This window comes from Borostomias antarcticus, assembly GCF_949987555.1.
Source record: "Borostomias antarcticus genome assembly, chromosome: 24".
In the NCBI taxonomy this organism is placed as follows: domain Eukaryota; kingdom Metazoa; phylum Chordata; class Actinopteri; order Stomiiformes; family Stomiidae; genus Borostomias; species Borostomias antarcticus.
Window position 1 is genome coordinate 2,934,532 of NC_140257.1, and position 25,060 is coordinate 2,959,591.

Below are 25,060 nucleotides of genomic sequence, written 5' to 3' on the forward strand. Positions count from 1 at the left end.
TATTATAAATATAAGACCTTATGTACTCATGCGGTTGCTCTGTAGAGTATAAGCAGTGTGCCACCCCGTAGTGCTCATATCCACCTGAAATATTGAAGAACAAATTATGCATGATCACAGTTTTCATCTGAATTCATTACACACTTTATTTTCTCATAATTCATGATAATCATGTCAAAGAACAATTCAGAAACATTTAATAAAATTTTTATATGAAACAATATGTAACAATAAGATCACTGTCATTAGTTCATTGATGGAAAGCTAATTATACCTGGTAATACCATAGACTTTATACAGACTGTATTATACAGACTCACGGTGTGTAGTTTATGATAATGTAGCCTACCTGCTTTTTGCGTGGACAGAACCACAGCCATGCAAATGGAAAACACAGTTGACAAGGACATGTTCCTCCAGCGTTTAACTTCTCAACTAGATGAAAGAGAGCAGAGCACTAAGATAATAAACTGACTCTTAACCAAACAAACCAATCTCTGCTTCAGAAAAACACATGTCACATGTTGCTAGGTAGAGGTCAAACATTGTACGCTCATTATTACTGTATGGTCGTTCACTAACAGTTAATTCTCAATCAGAACACAGCCATTTACATAAATACAGCATTGTTTTTAAACATTGACAAACATTTAATTCAGTTTTACTTTGTATTGAGTTAGAGCGTTGTTTACTCATCATGTTTGGCTCTTCAGGCTGTCACACTCAGTTCTCCTAAATTCAGCCATGCCAACCATATTGACAGTGTTAGAGCAACAGACAGACATATCTCTTTATAGGGCAGCACAAGGAATAGCACAGGTATCAACTGACCACTTAAAACTCAATTAACCAATTACATCCAAATCAACAATATCCTGAGTAGCCATTTTGGCCAGTCGTGCAAGGTTTCCTCAGCAAAACAAGGTCTGAGCTGATCCGTGCCATGCCTATGCCACAATGTGTGTATCTGCTTATGGACCGTGTGCTTGGGATCAAATGAGATACCGGGAAAATGTTTCATGTTTACAATATGGGAGGGACTGATGTCGAAGAGCAAGCTCTGGAAACATTTGCATCTGGAGAAGTGTTTCTGTCGGAAAACTACAAACCTGAGACATTATGATGAAAGACAATGATGTATTTCCACCAAAAATGTTGTATTTATCAAGCAAAGCATGTAATTGTTGTTGATGTCATTTCTTCACAGAGAGGAGAACTGAGAAGACTTGAATTATACACTGAACTGAACATTTATTGTCTCTCTCTTTTGTCTCTTGTGTAGGACCCTTGGACCAATCAGATGAGTCATTTCCAGCCTCATCATCTGTATCTAGGTAGACGCTCACATGGCTGTTCAGGCTTGTAGTGTAAATGCACAGTGGATGAGAAGTTAGCAGGTAACGCAGGGATAGAATACATAGAGTTGGGGTGTCAGAGGCCTCTCACATAAAGGTCTTTATGTAAAAAGAAGATAATAATCATCAGATTGATGGGGACTTTAAGGTGTACAGTACATAACATGAAGCCTATAATGCCATTAGGGAAGTGGCTGATTATATGCTTCAGTTATAGTAGAACTAGATGACTAATGACTATCATGTAAAAGTGAGAATGCATGACGGGATTATTCAATTAATTATTTTACATTTTTACATTAATATGATAACTCGAGTACTGACAAAATGCATAATTTAATCAATCTACCCCCTGAAAACAACAACAAAGAAAGATTATGGCTACGTTCCTATCCACTTACATCAACTGTTGGGGTGAGAATCTCACTGATCCTGTATCACAGAAACCAGGCTGTCCAGACAAACCAGTCTGGAGAAGTCCCTGAATATTGAAACCATAAAACTATGGAGCGACTTTGGACAGAAGAATATCTTCAGATTTTTTAGAGCTCCAAAGATTAGAGGAAGGCTTCTATCTCATTTCCGTGTGTTAAGTTAGCTAGGACCTGTACTGAGGGCATCAAAGGTCAGCCTACACGTTACACAGAACACAATGATACACCCGTATCATTCAGTCAATCATAAAACAATCACATGATACCCCTGCCTCATTCAAAACAGTCAATCATTCAAACAGGTGGCGCAGTACCTAGTACTGTCGCCTCACAGCAGTCATTCAAACAATCAGTCATAAATCAATCAAATGATGTGGCTGTATCATTCAAACAGTCAATCATAAATCAAATACATTTGTGATACACTAAGCAAACAAACATCTTTATTTGACAATTGGAGAGTAGGACGCGCCTTCCCAGAAAAAATTACTGGTGGAGCTCAACCAAAAATCCGTATTTTTTTCTGAATTATTTGATGAATTATTTCAAATGTCCCCCCCCTGAAAACAACAATGACTGTGGCAAAGTACCTATCCTCTAACCTACAGGAGGTCTTTAAATTCTGGCCATGTGTCCAACCTACTTTATCAGCCAACCAGCTGTAGGCTAGTTATAGTTTATACTACAGTCATTTGTACAGTCAGTTTAAACCAGTCATCTTCATAACAACAGCCTTCAGGTGCAGGAAACTCTTCATCTGATGGTAATATGCGTACCTGGTCAAACACTACTGTACTTAGAAACCCAACAACCCCCTGAGTGAATGAATAACATTGAACATGTCCAGAAAGAGAGTTAAATTTAAATAAAAACAACTTGGCTTTATCTGTCTGTATCTCTTCAAAATGACTGATATTTAGATTTATAAATGTTCATTTCTCTATTCTTCAACCTGGACCATGGTGTGAGTTTCTGTACTGTGTGATGATATGACAGAGGTCTGTTCCATGTTCTGTGGTCTGTCCTGTTCCTCATCTCAGGGCCGGTCAGTGCTGCTACAGCAGGGTGTTTACCTCCAGCTTCCCCTCCACTGAAAGACATGAGGTCTGGAAAGTCCCACAACTCCACTTTCACTTCACTAATCTCTCATCAGCCAATGGCAGATTTTATGTGAGAGTTGTTCTTACCATGTCATCTGTTGAAATAGAAATAGAATAAATATTGAAACCATAAAAATATGGAGCGACTTTGGACAGAACAATATTGTCAGATGTTATAGAAATGCTTCAGACTCTTTGCATCACCAGTTACTAAGAGAAGCTGTATATAACTGAGAGCTACATCAACTCCTCCTATCGTGTGTGTGTGTGTGTGTGTCAGTGTGTGTGTGTGTGAGTATACTGTATATGAAATAGAATTTCTGTGTGTTTGTTGAACCAGGACACTTCACCGTACAGGTTAGAGGTCATCAAAGGTCAGCCCACACGTTACACTGGACACAATGATACCCCTGAATCATTCAAACCATCAATCATAAATCTATCAAATGATATCCCTGAATCATTCAAACCATCAATCATAAATCTATCAAATAATATCCCTGAATCATTCAAACCGTCAATCATAAATCTATCAAATAATATCCCTGAATCATTCAAACAGTCAATCATAAATGTATCAAATTATATCCCTGCATTATTTAAACAGTCAATCATACATCCTTTTCACAGTGTTTCACAGGTTTTTTCACAGAGTGCGGAACAAGATTCTAAACCAAAAGTGAAGCATGCTACACTCCCTGCCTAGCGTCGTTTGTATTAAATGACCGCTTGCCAACATGGTGACCATGGACACCACACAATTAAAAACTGAAGACATGATTATATTGCACACAGAGAAGTCAATCAATCAATCAATCGAAAGCTTTATTTGTATAGCGCATTTCATACCCAGAGGCAACACAATGCGCTTTACAGAGAACGAGGGAGGTGGGCATACGACCCACCCCTACATATTCCAGAGGGAAGCAAAAAAACAGTATCACCCGGGGGCCAGATAAGTGAGCTGTAAAAATTCTTCCCTGACCCCTCTCAACAAGTCCATCGAGCAAGCTCCTGGAGTATGTTTGTCTACCGGCTAAGAACATTTATAAAGCAATAAAAAACACTAAATTACAATTTCAGAGTAAGAGAGGCTAATAACATCATAGGAGAGACATGGCAAACACTGGTGTATGTCTGTCTGTGCGTGAATGTGCCTGGGCCCAGATAGAGGCAGGGGTCAGGGGTAGGGTCGGGGTAGGAAAAGGATAAGAAGTATAAGTGAAACATGAATGATATGGCTGAACTCTTTACCCAACACCAAAACCAAGGAATGCTGACAAGCAGAGTGTCCAGAGGAGTCAAGCAGCAAAGAGAAAGTACTGTAGAAACCTGAAGCCGACCTAAAACAGCATATTTGTACCTATATAACAACTGGAGGTGTTTTTGGCCCCTCATTGAAAATGAATGTATAAAGACACAGACTGTCAAGTCGTTCTCATAGAAAACTCATGTCAGCCCAAAGGCAATGGATTGTTTAATCATTATACAACGGTTAGTTCTGGTTCTTGATTCTGATTGGCTGGAAGCCGTGTTAAAATTAAGCAATAAACCACGAGAGGCCGTGTGTTATAGTGATTTTATAACAGCTAGTTGGTGTTGTCCGCTTCGCGTCGTGCCTAACAACGCCCCCTAGCTGTTATATGATCACTACACAACCTCTCATGGTTTATTGCTTAATTTTAACTTTAATTTTAATTTTGACTTTAGGGAAGTGTAAATGTTTTTGTTGTTGTTTCATGTTTATGAGATGTTATTTTACATACAAGAGTATATCTATACCAGTGGTCAAAAATGAAGTCTACGACGTACTTCAGGCGAGACACGGATGTCAACGCCGGGCTAATCGGCAGAGGCCAATCAGTCACACACCGTATGATGCAACCCACCAGCTGACTGTCAGCTGTCATAGCATTGGTTCAGCTCGCTAGAGCGCATGTATTTAAGCTGTCAAAACACGTCATTGCTCACTCTTGCCATTACATCTCCGAAGGGCCATCCAGCGGTCCCTCCGGTCACCATGGAGGCAGAGACACTAGGCTGTATCTCCTTCGGACTCCACGAATCGCTGACCCGTGGAGGCCAGGGACTATAATGTACAGCAGTCCTCCTGTGGCGCTCTTTGACGGTCTTAGTGGGCTGAGTTACCTCCGAGCGTCTTCCCGATCGCGGCCCACTCTGATCGTCATAGAGGCAGGGGGCTAGATGCCGTTCCCTCTTCCGGCCCGGGCACTCTGGGCCAAGCGGCCCAGAGGGGGGGAACATCTAGATTGCCGCTTTCCACATGCGTGGAAGGCAGGGGGCCCCCGAACAGATCACACCGCCAAAAAAAATATGCGTAAAAAATGTACAGTAGGACCCCACTTATCCGAACCCAACGGGACCGAAGGTCGTTCGTATCTCTGAAATGTCCGGATGACTGAAACATGTTAAAATACACCAAATTCAATAAGTGGTACTTGTTTCATATAGACTCATAATACACCGATAAATACCCTTAATTACTTGTGAAAATGCATCAAAATTGCAATCAAATAGCCAACTAAACTCATACAGCCTAGCCTATAATAGGCCTACAGTATAGCCTAGAATAAAATAAACGAATTTCCACTTGAGTGCATGCTTTGATCAAATACAGTACTTTATTCTCAAATGAGGCGTACGCTGCATCGATAGGCTATTGTACTCGCAGAACAAAATGGTATAGCCTAAAGGCAACCCAACATTAGAACAATTAGAGCAAATGATAATAAATAAATAAATAAAATGAAATGACAGACAGGTTGTCGTGTCTAGGCTATTGCAGCCTAAACAACCGATGTAGGCTAACGTGGCCTAGGCTGTAGGCTATTATTTAACAAATACAGTAGGCCTAGTAGGCTAATCTACATGCTTACAACACATCTGTGTTCCTGAAGTCCATTAACTGGGAACGAAAAATGACTCGATGCTCCTCTGCTTCAGGTTGCTGACGCGCTTACTGGCTACCAAGGAATGCAGCTCTCGCGCAGCAGACTCGTTTGTGTTTTGCGCTCGACATTAAAGTAACAAAGAAATGAAACGTGACAGTAGGCTACAGCCTACAGGCAACATGTAGGTCAACATACAGTTCTGTATTTATTCACAGTAGGGTACAGTACTGTAATGAAAATCCCACCAGTAACCAGATAGCAGGCTAAAAAAAACATGTTTTTAAACGTTTTACTGTCCGGTAGACCGGGAGGTTCGGATCTCTGAAGTTCGGATGAGTGGGGTCCTACTGTATATGCAGTATTATTGCATGTTAATAAATGGGTCAATTTTGACTAAAGTGATCTCGACTGAAGTAATTTTATGGTATGTATTTACTGTATTCACTGAGTGTTATTTTTTGTGACATTTATGAATATTTTCACATCATTTCACTGATGGCCAGCTGTCATGATCACTTTGAGCCAATATTAGAAACATGCTCAACATTTTTTTAAAAGCCAGTCGGTCCTATTGTAATACTTTTTTTTAGAATATAAAGCCAATAATTTATTTTACTCACAATTACTTTATGTTATAGTGTTTTGCAATTCATGTAGTACATTTAGAAATCTGTCTTTTGGGGGATTTTGAATGGCCATGTTGTGGTTCTCTTTGTGCATTCATGGTTGAATTCAACACTAGAGAGAGAGAGAGAGAAAGAGAAAGAGGTTTATATATAATCTGTTTGTGTGAATGAATGAATGCATGATGAATGAATGAATAGTTCATTTGTGGCGAGGCCGACACCAGACAACTTCTCATGGTCAGTAGCTGCGATTAACCACCGTAAGCGAAGCAAAGTCTGCCAACAGCCTGGCCCTGTTGTACGATCCCAAGGGCTCAGCCAGCTTTGTCTCAGGTCGCTGGAAAACTGGGACCAATCCTGACTTGGCATTCGTGAGCGTCGCTGTTGATAACTGGCTCCCTGATAGACGCGTGCTAAGAAAGTTCCCGTGGTCCCAACATCGACCATCGTTGATAACCATGCCTAAACTCGTGGACCTCGTCCCGAGTGAGCCGGTGAAGCGATGGAACTTCTGAAAGGCCACCTGGAAACGCTACCGCCTCCTTACCCATAGATCCACAAGGTGCCTCCCACCACCTAACACCAACAACGTGGACGAGGCGTACCGGGAACTCTGCAGCATACTGGTGAAAGAGGCCAAGAATCCATCCCACGCGGACGTCGCAATAGATACAAACCGTGTTGGGATGAGGAGCGTGAGAGTCTCTACTGTGCCCTCCTCCGGGCCCCCCCAGGAGCTGAGTCAGACAGACTTGCCTCAGCCCTGCTGTCTAGACTCAGCCGAAGGAGACAAGAGCGCTGGGAGGAGGCCATTAACTCCATCGACTTCTCACACTCCAGCCGCAAGGCATGGAGCATCCTTAACAACCTCACTGGTAGGTCCAGACACTCCCCCCATCACTGCCCCATCTTTGCAAACAAAATCGCATCACAATTTGTGAAAAGTGGGACACCTGAGGGCAAAGACCGCGGATCGTCACGTCTCGTGGCTAAAGAAGTGTCTGACCTCTGGAAGGACACAACTCCTAGCGGTGGTAACATCTCTGGTGAATTCACACCAGAGGAGTTTGCTGCTGCCCTCCAGCATGTAAGGCCAGGGAAAGCCCTAGGGCCTGATTCTATCTGCCCGGAGCTTATACTCCATGCCGCGCCTTTCTTGAAGTCCTGGTTAAGAGAGTTCCTCTCTTCCTGCTTGCGACAACTCAAGATCCCCAGAATCTGGAGAAGAGCCCTAGTTGATCCTGAAACTCTGCCCACACATACCAGGGCCTCAGGACGAACACCAATCAACCTGGCCCAACCAAATCATCTGAAAACAAAAAGAAAAGGATATCAAATATTGGCATGAAACCACCAAATCACAAAGTAAGTTAGATTTCTATTTGACCCTAAACAGAGAGTACACGGTAGCAGGATACTTGACTGCAGTGACTGATAGAAGACTGTGGAAAACGTTGACCAGGTCCAGACTGAGCGGACACAGCCTGGCCTTAGAACCAGGGTCCAGACTGAGCGGACACAGCCTGGCCACAGAACCAGGTCCAGACTGAGGGGACACAGCCTGGCCATAGAACCAGGTCCAGACTGAGGGGACACAGCCTGGCCATAGAACCAGGGTCCAGACTGAGGGGACACAGCCTGGCCATAGAACCAGGGTCCAGACTGAGCGGACACAGCCTGGCCATAGAACCAGGGTCCAGACTGAGGGGACACAGCCTGGCCATAGAACCAGGTCCAGACTGAGGGGACACAGCCTGGCCATAGAACCAGGGTCCAGACTGAGGGGACACAGCCTGGCCATAGAACCAGGGTCCAGACTGAGGGGACACAGCCTGGCCATAGAACCAGGGTCCAGACTGAGCGGACACAGCCTGGCCATAGAACCAGGTCCAGACTGAGGGGACACAGCCTGGCCATAGAACCAGGGTCCAGACTGAGGGGACACAGCCTGGCCATAGAACCAGGCCACACAGGCAGTACTGGCTACCCAAGGAGGCCAGGCTGTGTTCACTTTGTCATCAGGGAGATGTTGAAACACAATCTCACTTCTTATTATATTGTGAGAAAGATAAACATTTAAGAGAGATTTTCTTTGATCAAATAAATAATATATATCCTGAGTTTATTCACCTCCCTGATCCCGAGAAACTGACATATTTATGTGGAGAGAAAAGTCAGTGTGCATTATTAGCTGCTAAATATGTTGACTGTTGCCATACATTAAGGGAAACAAGTTCTACTGTATAGCAAACATCTCAGAGTGATTACATCTGAAGGATATTGCCAGCTCCCCATGTTATTATATTATAAATTGAACTGTTGTTAAATGCTTTTGATTGTATTGTTGATATATAGCTTCATGTTTTGTTGTGTATGTTATGTTTTTATACACAAACACGTAATTACTATCACATAATCACTGATACTCACTCCGCGGGGCTGGGTCTGGGTATGGGAGCTGAACACGCAGCAACCCAGACCCCTCACTGTCAGAGATAACACACCCTCACACTCACTTTTGATTTATTCATTTATTTATACATAATCTAAATGTTGATTTTCTGAATGTTGATTTTATGTACTGCTTTGGCAATGTGGCTTCTTTTCAACTATCGTGCCAATAAAGCTTATTTGAATTAGAGAGAGAGAGGGGGAGAGAGAGAGAGGGAGAGAGAGAGAGTGAGGGAGAGAGAGAGAGAGAGAAAGAGACAGAGAGAGGGAGAGAGGGAGAGAGGAGGGAGAGAGAGAGAGAGGAGGGAGAGAGCGAGAGAGGGAGAGAGAGGAGGGAGAGAGAAAGAGAGGGGGTAGAGAGAGAGAAATAGAGGAGTGAGAGAGACAAAGAGAGGAGAGAGAGAGAACATGGAGAGAAAGAGAGAGGAGGGAGAGAGAGTGAAAGAGAGGAGGGAGAGAGAGAGGAGGAAGAGAGAGAGGGAGACAGAGAGAAAGAGGAGAGAGAGAGAGAGAGGAGGGAGAGAGAGAGCAGGGAGAGAGAGGAGGGAGAGCGAGAGAGACAGAGAGGAGGAAAGAGAGAGGAGGGAGAGAGAGGAGGGAGAGAGAGAGAGAAATAGAGGAGGGAGAGAGAGGAGGGAGAGAGAGAGGGGAGAGAGGGGGGGGGGGGAGAGAGAAGTGGAAATGTTAACCCACCCAGGCACCACTCAACACTCCCCTCTGAACACAGGCCACTAACCCACCCAGTCACCACTCAACACTCCCCTCTGAACACAGGACACTAACCCACCCAGGCACCACTCAACACTCCCCTCTGAACACAGGCCACTAACCCACCCAGTCACCACTCAACACTCCCCTCTGAACACAGGACACTAACCCACCCAGTCACCACTCAACACTCCCCTCTGAACACAGGATACTAACCCACCCAGTCACCACTCAACACTCCCCTCTGAACACAGGACACTAACCCACCCAGTCACCACTCAACACTCCCCTCTGAACACAGGACACTAACCCACCCAGTCACCACTCAACACTCCCCTCTGAACACAGGACACTAACCCACCCAGTCACCACTCAACACTCCCCTCTGAACACAGGACACTAACCCACCCAGTCACCACTCAACACTCCCCTCTGAACACAGGACACTAACCCACCCAGTCACCACTCAACACTCCCCTCTGAACACAGGACACTAACCCACCCAGTCATCACTCAACACTCCCCTCTGAACACAGGATACTAACCCACCCAGTCACCACTCAACACTCCCCTCTGAACACAGGACACTAACCCACCCAGTCACCACTCAACACTCCCCTCTGAACACAGGACACTAACCCACCCAGTCACCACTCAACACTCCCCTCTGAACACAGGACCCTAACCCACCCAGTCACCACTCAACACTCCCCTCTGAACACAGGACCCTAACCCACCCAGTCACCACTCAACACTCCCCTCTGAACACAGGACACTAACCCACCCAGTCACTACTCAACACTCCCCTCTGAACACAGGACACTAACCCACCCAGTCACCACTCAACACTCCCCTCTGAACACAGGACCCTAACCCACCCAGTCACCACTCAACACTCCCCTCTGAACACAGGACACTAACCCACCCAGTCACCACTCAACACTCCCCTCTGAACACAGGACACTAACCCACCCAGTCACCACTCAACACTCCCCTCTGAACACAGGACACTAACCCACCCAGTCACCACTCAACACTCCCCTCTGAACACAGGACACTAACCCACCCAGTCACCACTCAACACTCCCCTCTGAACACAGGACACTAACCCACCCAGTCACCACTCAACACTCCCCTCTGAACACAGGACACTAACCCACCCAGTCACCACTCAACACTCCCCTCTGAACACAGGACACTAACCCACCCAGTCACCACTCAACACTCCCCTCTGAACACAGGACACTAACCCACCCAGTCACCACTCAACACTCCCCTCTGAACACAGTACACTAACCCACCCAGTCACCACTCAACACTCCCCTCTGAACACAGGACACTAACCCACCCAGTCACCACTCAACACTCCCCTCTGAACACAGGTACAGGACACTCAGGTGCAGAAGGACCTGCTTCAGTAAGAGTCTGATCCCTGCAGCCATCGCTGCCTTAAACAGCCGGCCGGGCTGACCGCTAACCGGGGTGTGTGTGTGTGTGTGTGTGTGTGTATAGCTGTCCTGTAAGGTTGTTAACCGTGGTGTGTGTGTGTGTGTGTAGCTGTCCTGTAAGGTTGTTAACCGTGGTGTGTGTGTGTGTGTGTGTAGCTGTCCTGTAAGGTTGTTAACCGTGGTGTGTGTAGCTGTCCTGTAAGGTTGTTAACTGTGGTGTGTAGCTGTCCTGTAAGGTTGTTAACTGTGGTGTGTGTGTGTGTGTGTGTGTGTGTGTGTGTACATCTGATTAATGTATCCAGTTCTGGGAAAAGAGTTTCCCCCTGTGGGACAATAAAGATCTAATCTAATCTAATCTAATCTAGACTACATGCTCGGCTCTATGGAGTCTAATGACATGTCTGAATAGTGGAATAGTCAAAGTCCACCAGGTTCTTACCGGCGTAGCGAAGAACAGCGCTACTCCCATGATGCTGGACTCCTTGGCCATCGTATCTCTGGGGTTGATCTCTATCGGCCCCCTGCTGCCAACGATCTACAGCACAGGAAAACTCAGCACCATGACTCAGGAAAACACAGCACCATGACTCAGGAAAACACAGCACCATGACTCAGGAAAACACAGCACCATGACTCAGGAAAACACAGCAACATGACTCAGGAAAACACAGCACCATGACACAGGAAAACACAGAACCATGACACAGCACAACACAGAACCATGACTCAGGAAAACACAGCACCATGACTCAGGAAAACACAGAACCATGACAGTGCAACACAGCAACATGACACAGGAAAACACAGCAACATGACACAGGAAAACACAGCAACATGACTGCGCAACACAGCAACATGACACAGGAAAACACAGCAACATGACTCAGGAAAAAACAGCAACATGACTCAGGAAAACACATCAACATGACACAGGAAAACACAGCAACATGACTCAACAGAACACAACAACATGACACAGCAACATCCATCCATCTTCATCCGCTTATCCGGGGTCGGGTCGCGGAGGCAGCAGTTCCGGCAGGGGGCCCCAGACATCCCTTTCCCTGGCAGCATCAACCAGCTCTGCATGGGGAATCTTTAGCCGCTCACAGGCCAGTGTGGAGATGTAGTCCCGACACCTAGTCCTGGGTCTACCCCGCGGCCTCCTCCCGTATGAACCTATCCAGAGAGTGCTGGAGGTCGCAGGCAGATGATGCCATCAGGACCACATCATCTGCAAATAGCAGCGACGTGATCCCCAGCTCACCGAACTGCAAACCCACCTCCCCACGGCTACGCCTCGATATCCTGTCCATGAAAATTGGATTGGTGACAAAGCGCAGCCCTGGTGGAGGCCAACCCCCACCGGAAAGGAAGACGACTTACTGCCGAGGACCCGGACACAGCTCTCACTCTGGGTGTACAGGGATTGGATGGCCCTAAGTAGGGACCCCCTCACCCCAAACTCCTGTATAACCCTCCACAAGACCTCTCGAGGGACTCGGTCGTAAGACTTCTTCAAGTCCACAAAACACATGTAGACAGGTTGGGCAAACTCCCAAGCCCCCTCCAAGATCCTCGCGAGAGTGAAGAGCTGGTCGGTGGTTCCACGACCAGGACGAAATCCGCATTGTTCCTCATCGATCTGAGGTTCGACTATCGGCCGCACCCTCCTTTCCAGCACCTTGGAGTACACTTTCCCTGGGAGGCTGAGTAATGTGATGCCTCTTTAATTGGCACACACCCTCTGGTCCCCTTTTTTAATATTGGGACTACCACCTCAGTCTGCCACTGCTTTGGCACTGACCCAGACTTCCACGCAATGTTAAAGAGGCATGTCAACCAAGACAGCCCCTCAACACCAAGCACCTTCAGCATTTCTGGATGGATCTCATCAGTCCCTGGGGCTTTGCCACTGTGGAGTTGTTTGACTACCTCAGTGAACTCCTCCAAGGAAATTGATGACCCCCCATCATCTTCCGATTAGTCGGGTTCAGGAGTTCCTCAAAGTGCTCCTTCCAATGCTCAACAACCTCCTCAGTTGAGGTCAGCAGTGTCCCCTCCTTGCTGTATACAGCTTGGATGGTCGCCCGCTTTTCCTTCCTGAGGTGTCTGATGGTCTTCCAGAAACATTTTGGTGCCGACCGAAAGTCCTTCTCCATGGTTTCTCCGAACTCCTCCCACACCCGCTGTTTTGCCTTGGTCACGGCCGAAGCCGCAGCCCTCTGGGCCAGTCGATACCCTGCAACTGTTTCTGGGGTCTCCTGGGCTAACATAACCCGGAAGGCCTCCTTCTTCAGTCGGACCGCTTCCCTCACCACTGCTGTCCACCACGGTGTCCGAGGGTTACCGCCCCTTGAGGTACCTATGGCCCTCAGGCCACAGCTCCCAGCCGCAGCTTCAGCAATGGAGGCTTTGAACACCGACCACTCATGCTCGATGTCCCCAACCTCCACAGGGATGCCTGAGAAGCTCCGCCGGAGGTGGCAATTGAAATCTCTCCGGACAGGCTCTTCCTCCAGACGTTCCCAGTTCACCCTCACTACACGCTTGGGTTTTCCAGGTCTGTCCAGAAGTTTCCCCCGCCATCGAAACCAGCTCACCACCAGATGGTGATCAGTGGACAGCTCTGCCCCTCTCTTTACCCGAGTGTCCAAAACGCATGGCCTCAGATCAGATGATACGATAACGAAATCGATCATCGACCTTCACAGGAACATGACAAAGAAAAACACAGCAACATGACACAGGAAAACACAGCAGCATGACACAGGAAAACACAGCAACATGACTCAGGAATATACAGCATCATGACTCAGGAAAACACAGCAACATGACTCAGGAATATACAGCATCATGACTCAGGAAAATACAGCAACATGACTCAACAGAACACAACAACATGACACAACAGAACACAACAACATGACACAGCACAACACAACACATGCTGTGGGGTCTGGAGACCCTGTAGTAAAGTGCACTTTTTTCTCTCATGTAAAACTGTGCATTTCTTGTTGTGTTCATGAGTAGTGGTTCATAGAGGTGGGGATGAAGAGTTAGGGTCAGGGGTTAGGGTTAGGGTCAGGGATCCTGTCCTACTGGTGGTTCATAGTGGTGGAGATGAAGGGTTAGGGTCAGGGGTTAGGGTCAGTGTCAGGGATCCTGTCCTACTGACCGTGACTCGGCCTCCGTGGGTCAGTATCTGCAGGTCGCTGCTCAGGTTCACGTTGGCTAGCATCTCCACCACCACGTCCACACCCTGACCCCCGGTCGCCTCCTGGGTCACACACGCGCGCACACACACACACACACACACACACACACACACACACACACACACACACACACACACACACACACACAAACACACACACACACACGCACACACGCATACACGAAACCATGTCCCTTGGTCTTTCCATAGGGGCAGACCTCCCTCAGCTTGGAAACAGCAGCAGAGTTGTTCCTACCAGGATGTGGGAGGTGTACCCCGGCTCTCGGTGGTTGAAGGCCAGGTGGGCTCCGTTCTTCAGGACCAACTCCACCCCCTCGGGGGTCCGGGCCGTCCCCAACACCCTCAGACCCCGCACCCGGGCCAGCTGACATGCTGCCACCCCCACCTGACACACACACACACACGCAAGCACGCACGCACACACACACACGCACGCACACACTCACACACACACGATCGTCAGACCAACAGACCAAAGCCCAATTAATTAGTCACACACTCGAGTTCACACACACACGTACGCACGCGTGCAAGAGCACACACACACACACACACACACACACACAGACACAAGCTGAACTCACCCCTCCACTGGCTCCATGTATGAGCACCGTCTCTCCAGCCTTAGTCTGGGCCCTGCGTCAATCACAACACAACACAGCCTTAGTCTGGGCCCTGCGTCAATCACAACACAACACAGCCTTAGTCTGGGCCCTGCGTCAATCACAACACAACACAGCCTTAGTCTGGGCCCTGCGTCAATCACAACACAACACAGCCTTAGTGTCTCTGACCTCTAGTCGACCTCCTAGACAGACCAGTGAAAACAGCCTTCTCCATTTATTATACACCCCTAGGCTACTACACATGCTATATACTGTACATTAGACACTACTACACCTACTATATACACTACTACACATGCTATATAGACACTACTACACCTACTATATAGACATAGTACACCTACTATATACACTACTACACCTACTATATAGACACTACTACACCTACTATATAGACACATAGTACACCTACTATATAGACACTACTACACCTACTATATAGACACTTCTACACCTACTATATAGACACTACTACACCTACTATATAGACACATACTACACCTACTATATAGACACTACTACACCTACTATATAGACACATACTACATAAACACTACTACACCTACTAGACTACATGCAGAAGAACAGAAGCTCTTCAGTCCGGTCCCTGACCAGGACTTGGACTGAGCACTTGGACCTGGTCCCCGGGCGCCATGAACGATGGCTGCCCACTGCTCCTGGCTGCCCCTGGAGGAGGACACTGACCAGGCTGCCCACTGCTCCTGGCTGCCCCTGGAGGAGGACACTGACCAGGCTGCCCACTGCTCCTGACTGCCCCTGGAGGAGGACACTGACCAGGCTGCCCACTGCTCCTGGCTGCCCCTGGAGGAGGACACTGACCAGGCTGCCCACTGCTCCTGGCTGCCCCTGGAGGAGGACACTGACCAGGCTGCCCACTGCTCCTGGCTGCCCCTGGAGGAGGACACTGACCAGGCTGCCCACTGCTCCTGACTGCCCCTGGAGGAGGACGGCTTGGATGGGAGAAATGCAGGGATCTATTTCCACCGGCGACCACTGAAGATGTGTGTGTGTGTGTGTGTGTTGTGTGTGTGTTGTGTGTGTGTTTTGTGTTGTGTGTGTGTGTGTTGTGAGTGTGTGTTGTGTGTGTTGTGTGTGTGGTGTGTGTGTGTTGTGTGTTGTGTGTTGTGTGTGTGTGTGTTGTGTGTGTGTTGTGTGTGTGTGTTGTGTGTGTTGTGTGTGTGTTGTGTGTGTTGTGTGTGTGTGTGTGTGTTGTGTGTGCTGTGTTTCCCCTCACTCACGTGTGTTGTGTGTGTGTGTTGTGTGTGTTGTGTGTGCTGTGTTTCCCCTCACTTACGTGTGTTGTGTGTGTGTGTTTTGTGTGTTGTGTGTGCTGTGTGTGTTGTGTGTGTGTTGTGTGTGTGTTGTGTGTGTGTGTGTGTTGTGTGTGCTGTCGCCAGGGTTGGGGAGTAACGGATTACATGTAACGCCGTTACGTAATCAGATTACAAAAAAACTGTAACTGTAATCCGTTACAGTACAATTTAAAATATGTAATCTAGATTACAGTTACATTTGCATAGTAACGGGGATTACAGGCGTGATTACAATCACCCCTCGCCTCCTCATCAGTTTTACAAAATAGCTTAAAAAAAAAAAAGAAGAAGTAGGCTAGTAATACCAATTGCGCGCAGCGCGCCAACAACATTCCCATTGATGTGCTCGTTGGACCACAGCTGCCAGACAGACAGCGAGCAGCACGGGCATCATGGCACAAATATCTGGAATAGCTGGAAATACCAGCATTTTTTTTATTTACCTGTCACAGAACCACAACAATATTACAGCACAGTGTAAACTATGCCTCCCAGCCAACAAAACCCTCTCGACGGCCAAGGACTCAATGTCCAACCTGAAAAAACATTTGCCGGTAAGTTAACGTTAGCTAATGTCAAACGTTAGGGTAGCTAACGTTAACATTACTTCCACTGACAGCTAAATTAGCTAGTAGTAGGCTTCTACAGTATAACACTAATGTTCAACCAGAAAACCAGACCCAAGCGCCCATTCAGATTATTTTCACTCAATAGTGCCTGTCGGTGTTATGGTGCATTCGTTTGTGGTCGGAGGTGGCAAGTCGCAAGTGGCAAAATACCTACCTCCGACCTGTGTGCATTCGAGCTATATACCATTATATCACAGTCACCTAGTTATATCTATATACCATTATATCACAGTTACCTAGTTATATCTATATACCATTATATCACAGTTACCTAGTTATATCTATATACCATTATATCACAGTTACCTAGTTATATCTAGTGCATTCGAGCAACTGGGGGCTGAGAAACATATCCGAATTTGCGACGAGGAAGTGCGAGTTCATGCGGTGTTTTATTTAATAATTCCTAGTAGCAAGTCGCAATTTGCCACCTCCCAGTTATAAACGAACGCACCATTATTCAAGAGCTATAACTAACTGCCTGGGAAAACTGGTCAGTGGGTGCTTTATCCATAATATATAAGGCTGTGTGTCCACTGGCAAGCTGTAGCCTATAGCTGAATAGCGCCAATCACAGCTGCTTAGAATGCATTAGAGCTGGAGTTTAGAGCTGGCTCCGACGTTTACACCTAACGTTAGCTACATTAGCAACAAGTGTTGTGTTTTGCAGACTGCAATTAACTAGCCAAGGCAAGATGACACGCACCCTAACCTCTTGGCATTAACACTTGCTCTAACTGGGCGGGCGCTGGGCAACTGCTGTTCTATGTTGTCAGCTCTAGAACACAGTAAAATAATAAATAATGTAGGATTTCTGGTGAAATACACAGTACATTTTATTTAAAGTAGCCTAATCCAAAAGTAACTGAAAGTAATCCCTTACTTTACTTTTAAATTGTGGTAATCGGATTACGTTACTGACTACAATTTTTCACAAGTAACTTGTAACTGTAAGGGATTACTTTTTAAAAGTAACCTTCCCAACCCTGTGTATACTGTAGCTAGATAGCTAACTTGGTTGTCTCTCGAAGTTCTTTCTAAAATACCCCGCCGTGAATTGAGCCAATCAGCAACGAACTGCTGGAATATGGGGGTATAACGTCACTATTATGTGCTCGGCGCGTGTTCGTGCGCTTGCTCGTGCGTCCTCGTGCGCGTGCGAGAAATGACGTATACGCAATTTTCGGGGACCACCTTCTCAAATTTGCTCTAGAGCGCATACTAGTGGTCAAAAACTACATCGCGTACCTTTAAGATAGGTCTTGTCGCCTGGACACATCAGTTCCAATGCTTCCAATGCTAATCACACTGATTATTCCTGTAACGTTAGCTATTTTGCTGCAATTGGTTCAACTTCTTTGACCTATAAGGCAAGGGGTAAAGGTTGGAGTGAAAGGATGACCATGTGGAGGTTTGGGGTATAGTCCCATAAAGTCATCCCCACTGGGGCCTTGAACCCTCGTCTCCTGGGTGGGAGTCCTATGCTCTCACCACTACTCTACTTGTGCAGTGGAGATCGGCAGGTTGATTTTGGTGTCCTTCTTTATTTTGGTGTGCTGGGACTACTGCCTCTTGTGGTGACAACAGAGAAATGCAGGTCAACATTGATCGGAGGGAGGGAGGGAGGGAGGGAGGGAGGGAGTGATAACCAGACAAACGCTATTCTAGGTGCGCTGGCTTACATCCATGCACAAAAAACCACTGCCTCTTGTCTAGGTGTGCTGGCTTACAGCCATACTTGTCTAAATAACACATAGAGCATTTATCAATAACAATTATACTTCCCGCTCCAGATCAATGAGTTGGCTAGTTTAAGCCGGAAGTGTGCATGAGTAATACTAAAAGGACACGGGGGAAATAGCAGGTTAGGGAATATATGTTCCGCCTATGAACACGCCTTCTGGCGGCTGTGTGGATTACCTCAGTTTTCGAAAACTATACTGTTCCGTCTCCTCTCAGGCTGTTATGTTTAGGGGTGTAGAGGGAGAGGGGCAAACGCAACAAGCAGTGCCTGCGTGTGGCCAAGTATGGGTAATGTAAGGCAGAGACTATGGAAGCAGTGGCAAAAACAAACACAACTAATATCCAAAAAGGTAGACGGACGACCAAGTAACAATAACCTTGTTAGGTTTATTGTGGTACAAAAAGGTGATACTGTAAGAGACGGGTAACGAGACAACATTAAACAATGAAAACATGAGGACAAGCTCTCCTCAGGACAAGCTAAGGGGAGGGGCGGTACAGGTGCCAAAATAACAAAGTACCTAAACCCGTTCCTATTCTAATCCCTTGAACACTACCCTAATCACTTACTTACCTAGATGTACAAACCATCGTCCTCACTATCCATCCCTAAACTATCCCTCCTAGACTAAGCCCACTAAAATACAAAAGGTAGCACCTGACCAAAGAAGCTTACCTGGTGTATTTAGACATCGAGTTACCTACGTGTGAGAATGTAAACCCATGGGCCGCTAGCCTACCTCCCTAACCCTCCCCTGGAACTAACTATGGGGGGACAGGAACAACAGGACAGACAGAAACCCATAACAAAAAGGGGCTACAAAGACAGAACAGAACGTGAGGTAATAACATGAATCTAGGAGTACAAAACAGAACAGACAGCCTACCTAACAAAAATCAAATGCCACTACCTAAACATACAGGGGAGACAAAGGTTTAAATAAACAGCAGAACACCCTGATTGGACAACAGTAAAGTGACACAATGAGATGATTGGCTGACAGGACGAGACGATTAGCTGGCGGCACGTGGAACAGGGATGATTGCCAGCACAGCTAACGATGACGGACAGGACAGACGACCAATGGGGAACAGGAGCCTAGAACTCAAGGAGAGCAAGAAAGAGAGAACAAAAGCACGAAACGGACAAACATATTGGACTGTAGGCCTAACTAAAGTGGAACGTAACATATACACTGTAAGAAATTAGCTTTGCTAATTAGCTTAATTGTCTTGTCTTGCGCAATAAATCACAGAAACCAAACATAATTGTGACTTGACTAACAGTGCAGAAATTTCTATTAATATGTTTCTTATATCAGGTAGTAAATTAATTTTGGTCCTGACATGTGGTCCAAACTTTTGCGGGCATCACACTACTAATAGTAATATTGAGGTCAAAAGTGGCACAATGTTATCACAAAGTCCTCTTGTAGTGACAAGACACAACGAGTAGTGACATGTTCTTTATTAGTCACATTCTACATCAAACAGGTAAGATGTTCTTCTGTTAGCTCCTACAGTAGATTGTGCACACGCTAAGCAAGAGGTAAAAGAATTATAAGAGAAAGACATTTTGTATCAATCATTAAGCTAATGTTATAGTCCAATAACAGAACCTGAAACCACCACCACGTTTAAACAGACACCAACCGTACTGTAATAGCCTAGTTCATTTAAACAGACACCAACCGTACTGTAATAGCCTAGTTCATTTAAACAGACACCAACCGTACTGTAATAGCCTAGTTAATTTAAACAGACACCAGCCGTACTGTAATAGCCTAGTTCATTTAAACAGACACCAACCGTACTGTAATAGCCTAGTTCATTTAAACAGACACCAACTGAAGTGTAATAGTTCATCTAAACAGAGCTCTGCGTACTGTAATAGTTGACTGGCTCTAACATTAGACACAAGGCAAGCTTTAGCTGATAACACTGCTGTATCTCACAAACAAATGAAAAGAAAGAATACAACTGAGTTATTCTCCTGAACAGTAGTTTACTCCCCTCTGAATGCCAACATTAGATTATCATTATCATACATTTACCAACACTTGACTGTATGTTAATCATTAGTTAATACATGGTGAAAAAAAGCAATACATTAGTGCAACAAGGACTCTCATACTGGAGTATATGTTAGGTTTGAAGACCTGTCCTGAAGTTGAAGCAGTCCTGAAGCTCCCAAGTACAGTGGATTCTCATGTAGATTATTGACTTAAGGTGAATATACTGTAACATTACAATAATGCATATTTGTTGGCAAAGGATGGATACAGTGTGATAAACCTTGGCCTGGTTATCCTCTAGCAGAGACAGGTTAAGACCTGTAGGAACCAAGTAAACAGGCCTTTGTACAGACCTCTAACCTGCCACAAAGAGTGTCTGAAGTTGTCAGTGATGTTTGGTGTCAGACTCAGGATGTCCTCCAGTCACTTGTCCTGCTAATGCTGTTTCTCCACAGACACCCAGTTTAGACTAGAAACCAGAGGGAAATGACTCCAACTCTCATACATGACTATTATTGATATGTGGATCTTATAACCCTGGTACAGTTGATTAATAACACCCAGGACAGTGCATTATTGATTAATAACACCCAGGACAGTGCATTATTGATTAATTACACCCAGGACAGTGCATTATTGATTAATAACACCCAGGACAGTGCATTATTGATTAATAACACACAGGACAGTGCATTATTGATTAATAACACCCAGGACAGTGCATTATTGATTAATAACACACAGGACAGTGCATTATTGATTAATAACACCCAGGACAGTGCATTATTGAATAATAACACCCAGGACAGTGCATTTTTGATTAATAACACCCAGGACAGTGCATTATTGATTCAGAACACACAGGACAATGCATTTTTTGCGTATTAAAGGGAATATTTTTGTTGCATATAGAGAGACAAACTCATAACACATATGTATGGCCTTCTTAAGACAGTATTGGTTAATATGGAGCAAAGATATTGTATTACGCTCAAGCATTTTAGCGTTATTTCATTTGAACTGAGATTTCTGGTTAGAAGGAAGCTCTAATATCAGGTCTAGTTCAGCAGTGGATTCAGAAACAGACCTGCAAACCTGAGAAGATAAAAGAAAACCGTTACAATGACCATCAGGCACAGTCAGTTGTAGTAGTTGGTGAAACTTTTCTGTGACAAGAGGAGTCTCACCTTAGCTAGCAGGCACCAGCATCCGCCCTGTGAAATAAACACAGAGAGGGTGAAGAGACAGAGGTGACACAATCACTATGTGATATTTCAACAAATAAATCAACCTTGCTGCCACCATCCACTGAACACAGGAGCAGTATTCTTGAAAAATACATCTCTCAATGTATCAGTGAATCTTTCTTACATCATGATTATTTTAGTGTGCTGCGTACATAACACACAGATGACTGTGAAGACTGGATGACTATGAAGACTGTACATGTTCTCTACACACAGATGACTATGAAGACTGTTCATGTTCTCTACACACAGCTGATGACTCACCATTGGATTTCTTCTTCTGGTAGTAGATGAGTCCAGCCAGTGCAAAGACCAGTCCCAGCACCAGCCCAGACGCCCCGATGGCGATCTTATTCCTCTCAGACTCAGGCAGGGACGGGTCTGTCAAGGAGAAATGACCCTTCTGTTAGCATGTGATGACACTGTAGCTGTCCTGTATGTAGCTTCTGACAGACCACCATCTATCATACGCTAGCACACACAGTCACAGTCAGGGTCATTCAGGTACCCAGCCACAACACAGCACTCGTACCCTGCTCACCTGAACTCACCCCAGCACACCATGACAACACCCTAACAACAGCTGAGCAGTGAACTCACCCTAGTACACCATGACAACACCCTAACAACAGCTGAGCAGTGAACTCACCCTAGTACACCATGACAACACCCTAATAACAGCTGAGCAGTGAACTCACCCTAGTACACCATGACAACACCCTAACAACAGCTGAGCAGTGAACTCACCCTAGTACACCATGACAACACCCTAACAACAGCTGAGCAGTGAACTCACCCTAGTACACCATGACAACACCCTAACAACAGCTGGACAGTGAACTCACCCCAGTGCTTCACGAGGGGTCTGTCCAGGCTGGCGTGCTCCACCATGCAGGAGATCTTCTCCCCGGATCTGGGCGTGTACTCCAGTTGGGAGTGGAACTGGTAGTACCAGTCACCGTTGACCGACTCCTCAGTGGAGATCACGTCTGAGGTCACTTCCTGTCCATCCCTCTTCCAGGTCACTCTGATCTTTTTGGGGTAGAAGTCATAGGCGCTGCACACCAGCATGGCAGGGTGTCTGCCACTAGAGGGGGTCACTGAGAGAAGCTTGACAGAGGGCTCCACTGATAGTGGAGGAAAAACAGCAACACATTAGTTCATATAACACTATCATTCATATCATATTGATCAGGGTTCTGTTCTCTATTAATTAACTCTATTATTGGTCTTTATTATATATACTGTATTATTGGTCTTTATTATATATACTGTATTATTGGTCTTTATTATATATACTGTATTATTGGTCTTTATTATATATACTGTATTATTGGTCTTTAATATGTCTACTCTATTATTGATCTTTAATATGTCTACTCTATTATTGGTCTTTAATATGTCTACTCTATTATTGGTCTTTAATATGTCTACTCTATTATTTATCTTTAATATGTCTACTCTATTATTGGTCTTTAATATGTCTACTCTATTATTGATCTTTAATATGTCTACTCTATTATTGATCTTTAATATGTCTACTCTATTATTGGTCTTTAATATGTCTACTCTATTATTGATCTTTAATATGTCTACTCTATTATTGATCTTTAATATGTCTACTCTATTATTGGTCTTTAATATGTCTACTCTATTATTGATCTTTAATATGTCTACTCTATTATTGGTCTTTAAACTCTCTAAGCGCACAAGCCCTCTCCACCAAATACTAACCAATTTCTCACATGTCCCTCAAGGTCGGGGAATGTGCTCATTACCCGGGAGATGTGAGAAACGCACATGTTCCTCCTACATTCCCCGCGAGGTCGGGGATGTGCGCAATAACCGGGAAAAGCTCACATTCCCCGTTTTCTCACATTGACCGTAACATATCCACCAGACAAGCTTCATTACAGGTTTTGTAGTGAACAGATGAAAGAGGTGTCGTATCATCTGGTGAGTGAGAGATGTGATGTTGTTGTGGTGAGGAGGGCAGCTCACCTGTCTTCTCCAGTACGGCAGGGAGGCTGAGCTCAGCGTTGGGCTTGCAGACACCCTCCAGCTGCGCTCGCATAACAGCCATTTCAGCAGGATCATCATTCCAGATCTTAGCATTATGCAGACCAAACTCAGTGTATCCCTCCCACCTGCCCTTAGTGCTGTTGAACCTGAGATACTCAATCTTATTATAAATATAAGAGTATATGAACTCATGCGGTTGCTCTGTAGAGAATAAGCAGTGTGACACCACGTACTCCTCATATCCACCTGAAATATTGAAGAACAAATAATGCATAATTACAGTTTTCATCTGAATTCATTACACACTTTATTTTCTCATAATTCATGATAATCATGTCAAAGAACAATTCAGAAACATTCAATACAAATGTTATATGAAACAATATGTAACAATAAGATCACTGTCATTAGTTCATTGATGGAAAGCTAATTATACCTGGTAATACCATAGACTTTATACAGACTGTATTATACAGACTCACGGTGTGTAGTTTATGATAATGTAGCCTACCTGCTTTCTGCGTGGACAGAACCACAGCCATGCAAATGGAAAACACAGTTGACAAGGACATGTTCCTCCAGCGTTCAACTTCTCAACTAGATGAAAGAGAGCAGAGCACTCAGATAATAAACGGACTCTTAACCAAACAAACCAATCTCTGCTTCAGAAAAACACATGTCACATGTTGCTAGGCAGAGGTCAAACATTGTACGTTCATTATTACTGTATGGTCGGCCACTAACAGTTAATTCTCAATCAGAACACAGTCATTTACATAAATACAGCATTGTTTTTAAACATTGACAAACATTTAATTCAGTTTTACTTTGTATTGAGTTAGAGCGTTGTTTACTCATCATGTTTGGCTCTTCAGGCTGTCACACTCTCTCACACTAAATTCAGCCATGCCAACCATATTGACAGTGTTACAGCAACAGCCAGACATATCTCTTTATAGGGCAGCACAAGGAATAGCACAGGTATCAACTGACCACTTAAAACTCAATTAACCAATTACATCCAAATCAACAATATCCTTAGTAGCCATTTTGGCCAGTCGTGCAAGGTTTCCTCAGCAAAACAAGGTCTGAGCTGATCCGTGCCATGCCTATGCCACAATGTGTGTATCTGCTTATGGACCGTGTGCTTGGGATCAAATGAGATACCGGGA

At 45.2% G+C, this 25,060-nt stretch overlaps 2 protein-coding genes across 2 annotated transcripts; both read right to left on the reverse strand.

Moving 5' to 3' along the window:
* Positions 1 to 18: 18 nt before the first annotated feature.
* LOC311325225 (quinone oxidoreductase-like) lies at positions 19 to 19,297 on the reverse strand (the record flags this gene model as incomplete). The annotated part of the gene is made up of 6 exons (XM_084457893.1): positions 19 to 84; positions 11,474 to 11,569; positions 14,213 to 14,314; positions 14,508 to 14,657; positions 14,857 to 14,908; positions 19,281 to 19,297. 6 exons carry the CDS (start codon positions 19,295 to 19,297, stop codon positions 19 to 21), a joined length of 483 nt encoding a protein of 160 aa, XP_084314019.1.
* Positions 19,298 to 21,807: 2,510 nt separating this feature from the next.
* Positions 21,808 to 24,430, reverse strand: LOC311325226 (H-2 class II histocompatibility antigen, E-D beta chain-like; the record flags this gene model as incomplete). Its single annotated transcript, XM_084457894.1, has 5 exons — positions 21,808 to 21,833; positions 22,131 to 22,247; positions 22,712 to 22,993; positions 23,868 to 24,134; positions 24,400 to 24,430. 5 exons carry the CDS (start codon positions 24,428 to 24,430, stop codon positions 21,808 to 21,810), a joined length of 723 nt encoding a protein of 240 aa, XP_084314020.1.
* Between the last annotated feature and the right edge of the window lie 630 nt (positions 24,431 to 25,060).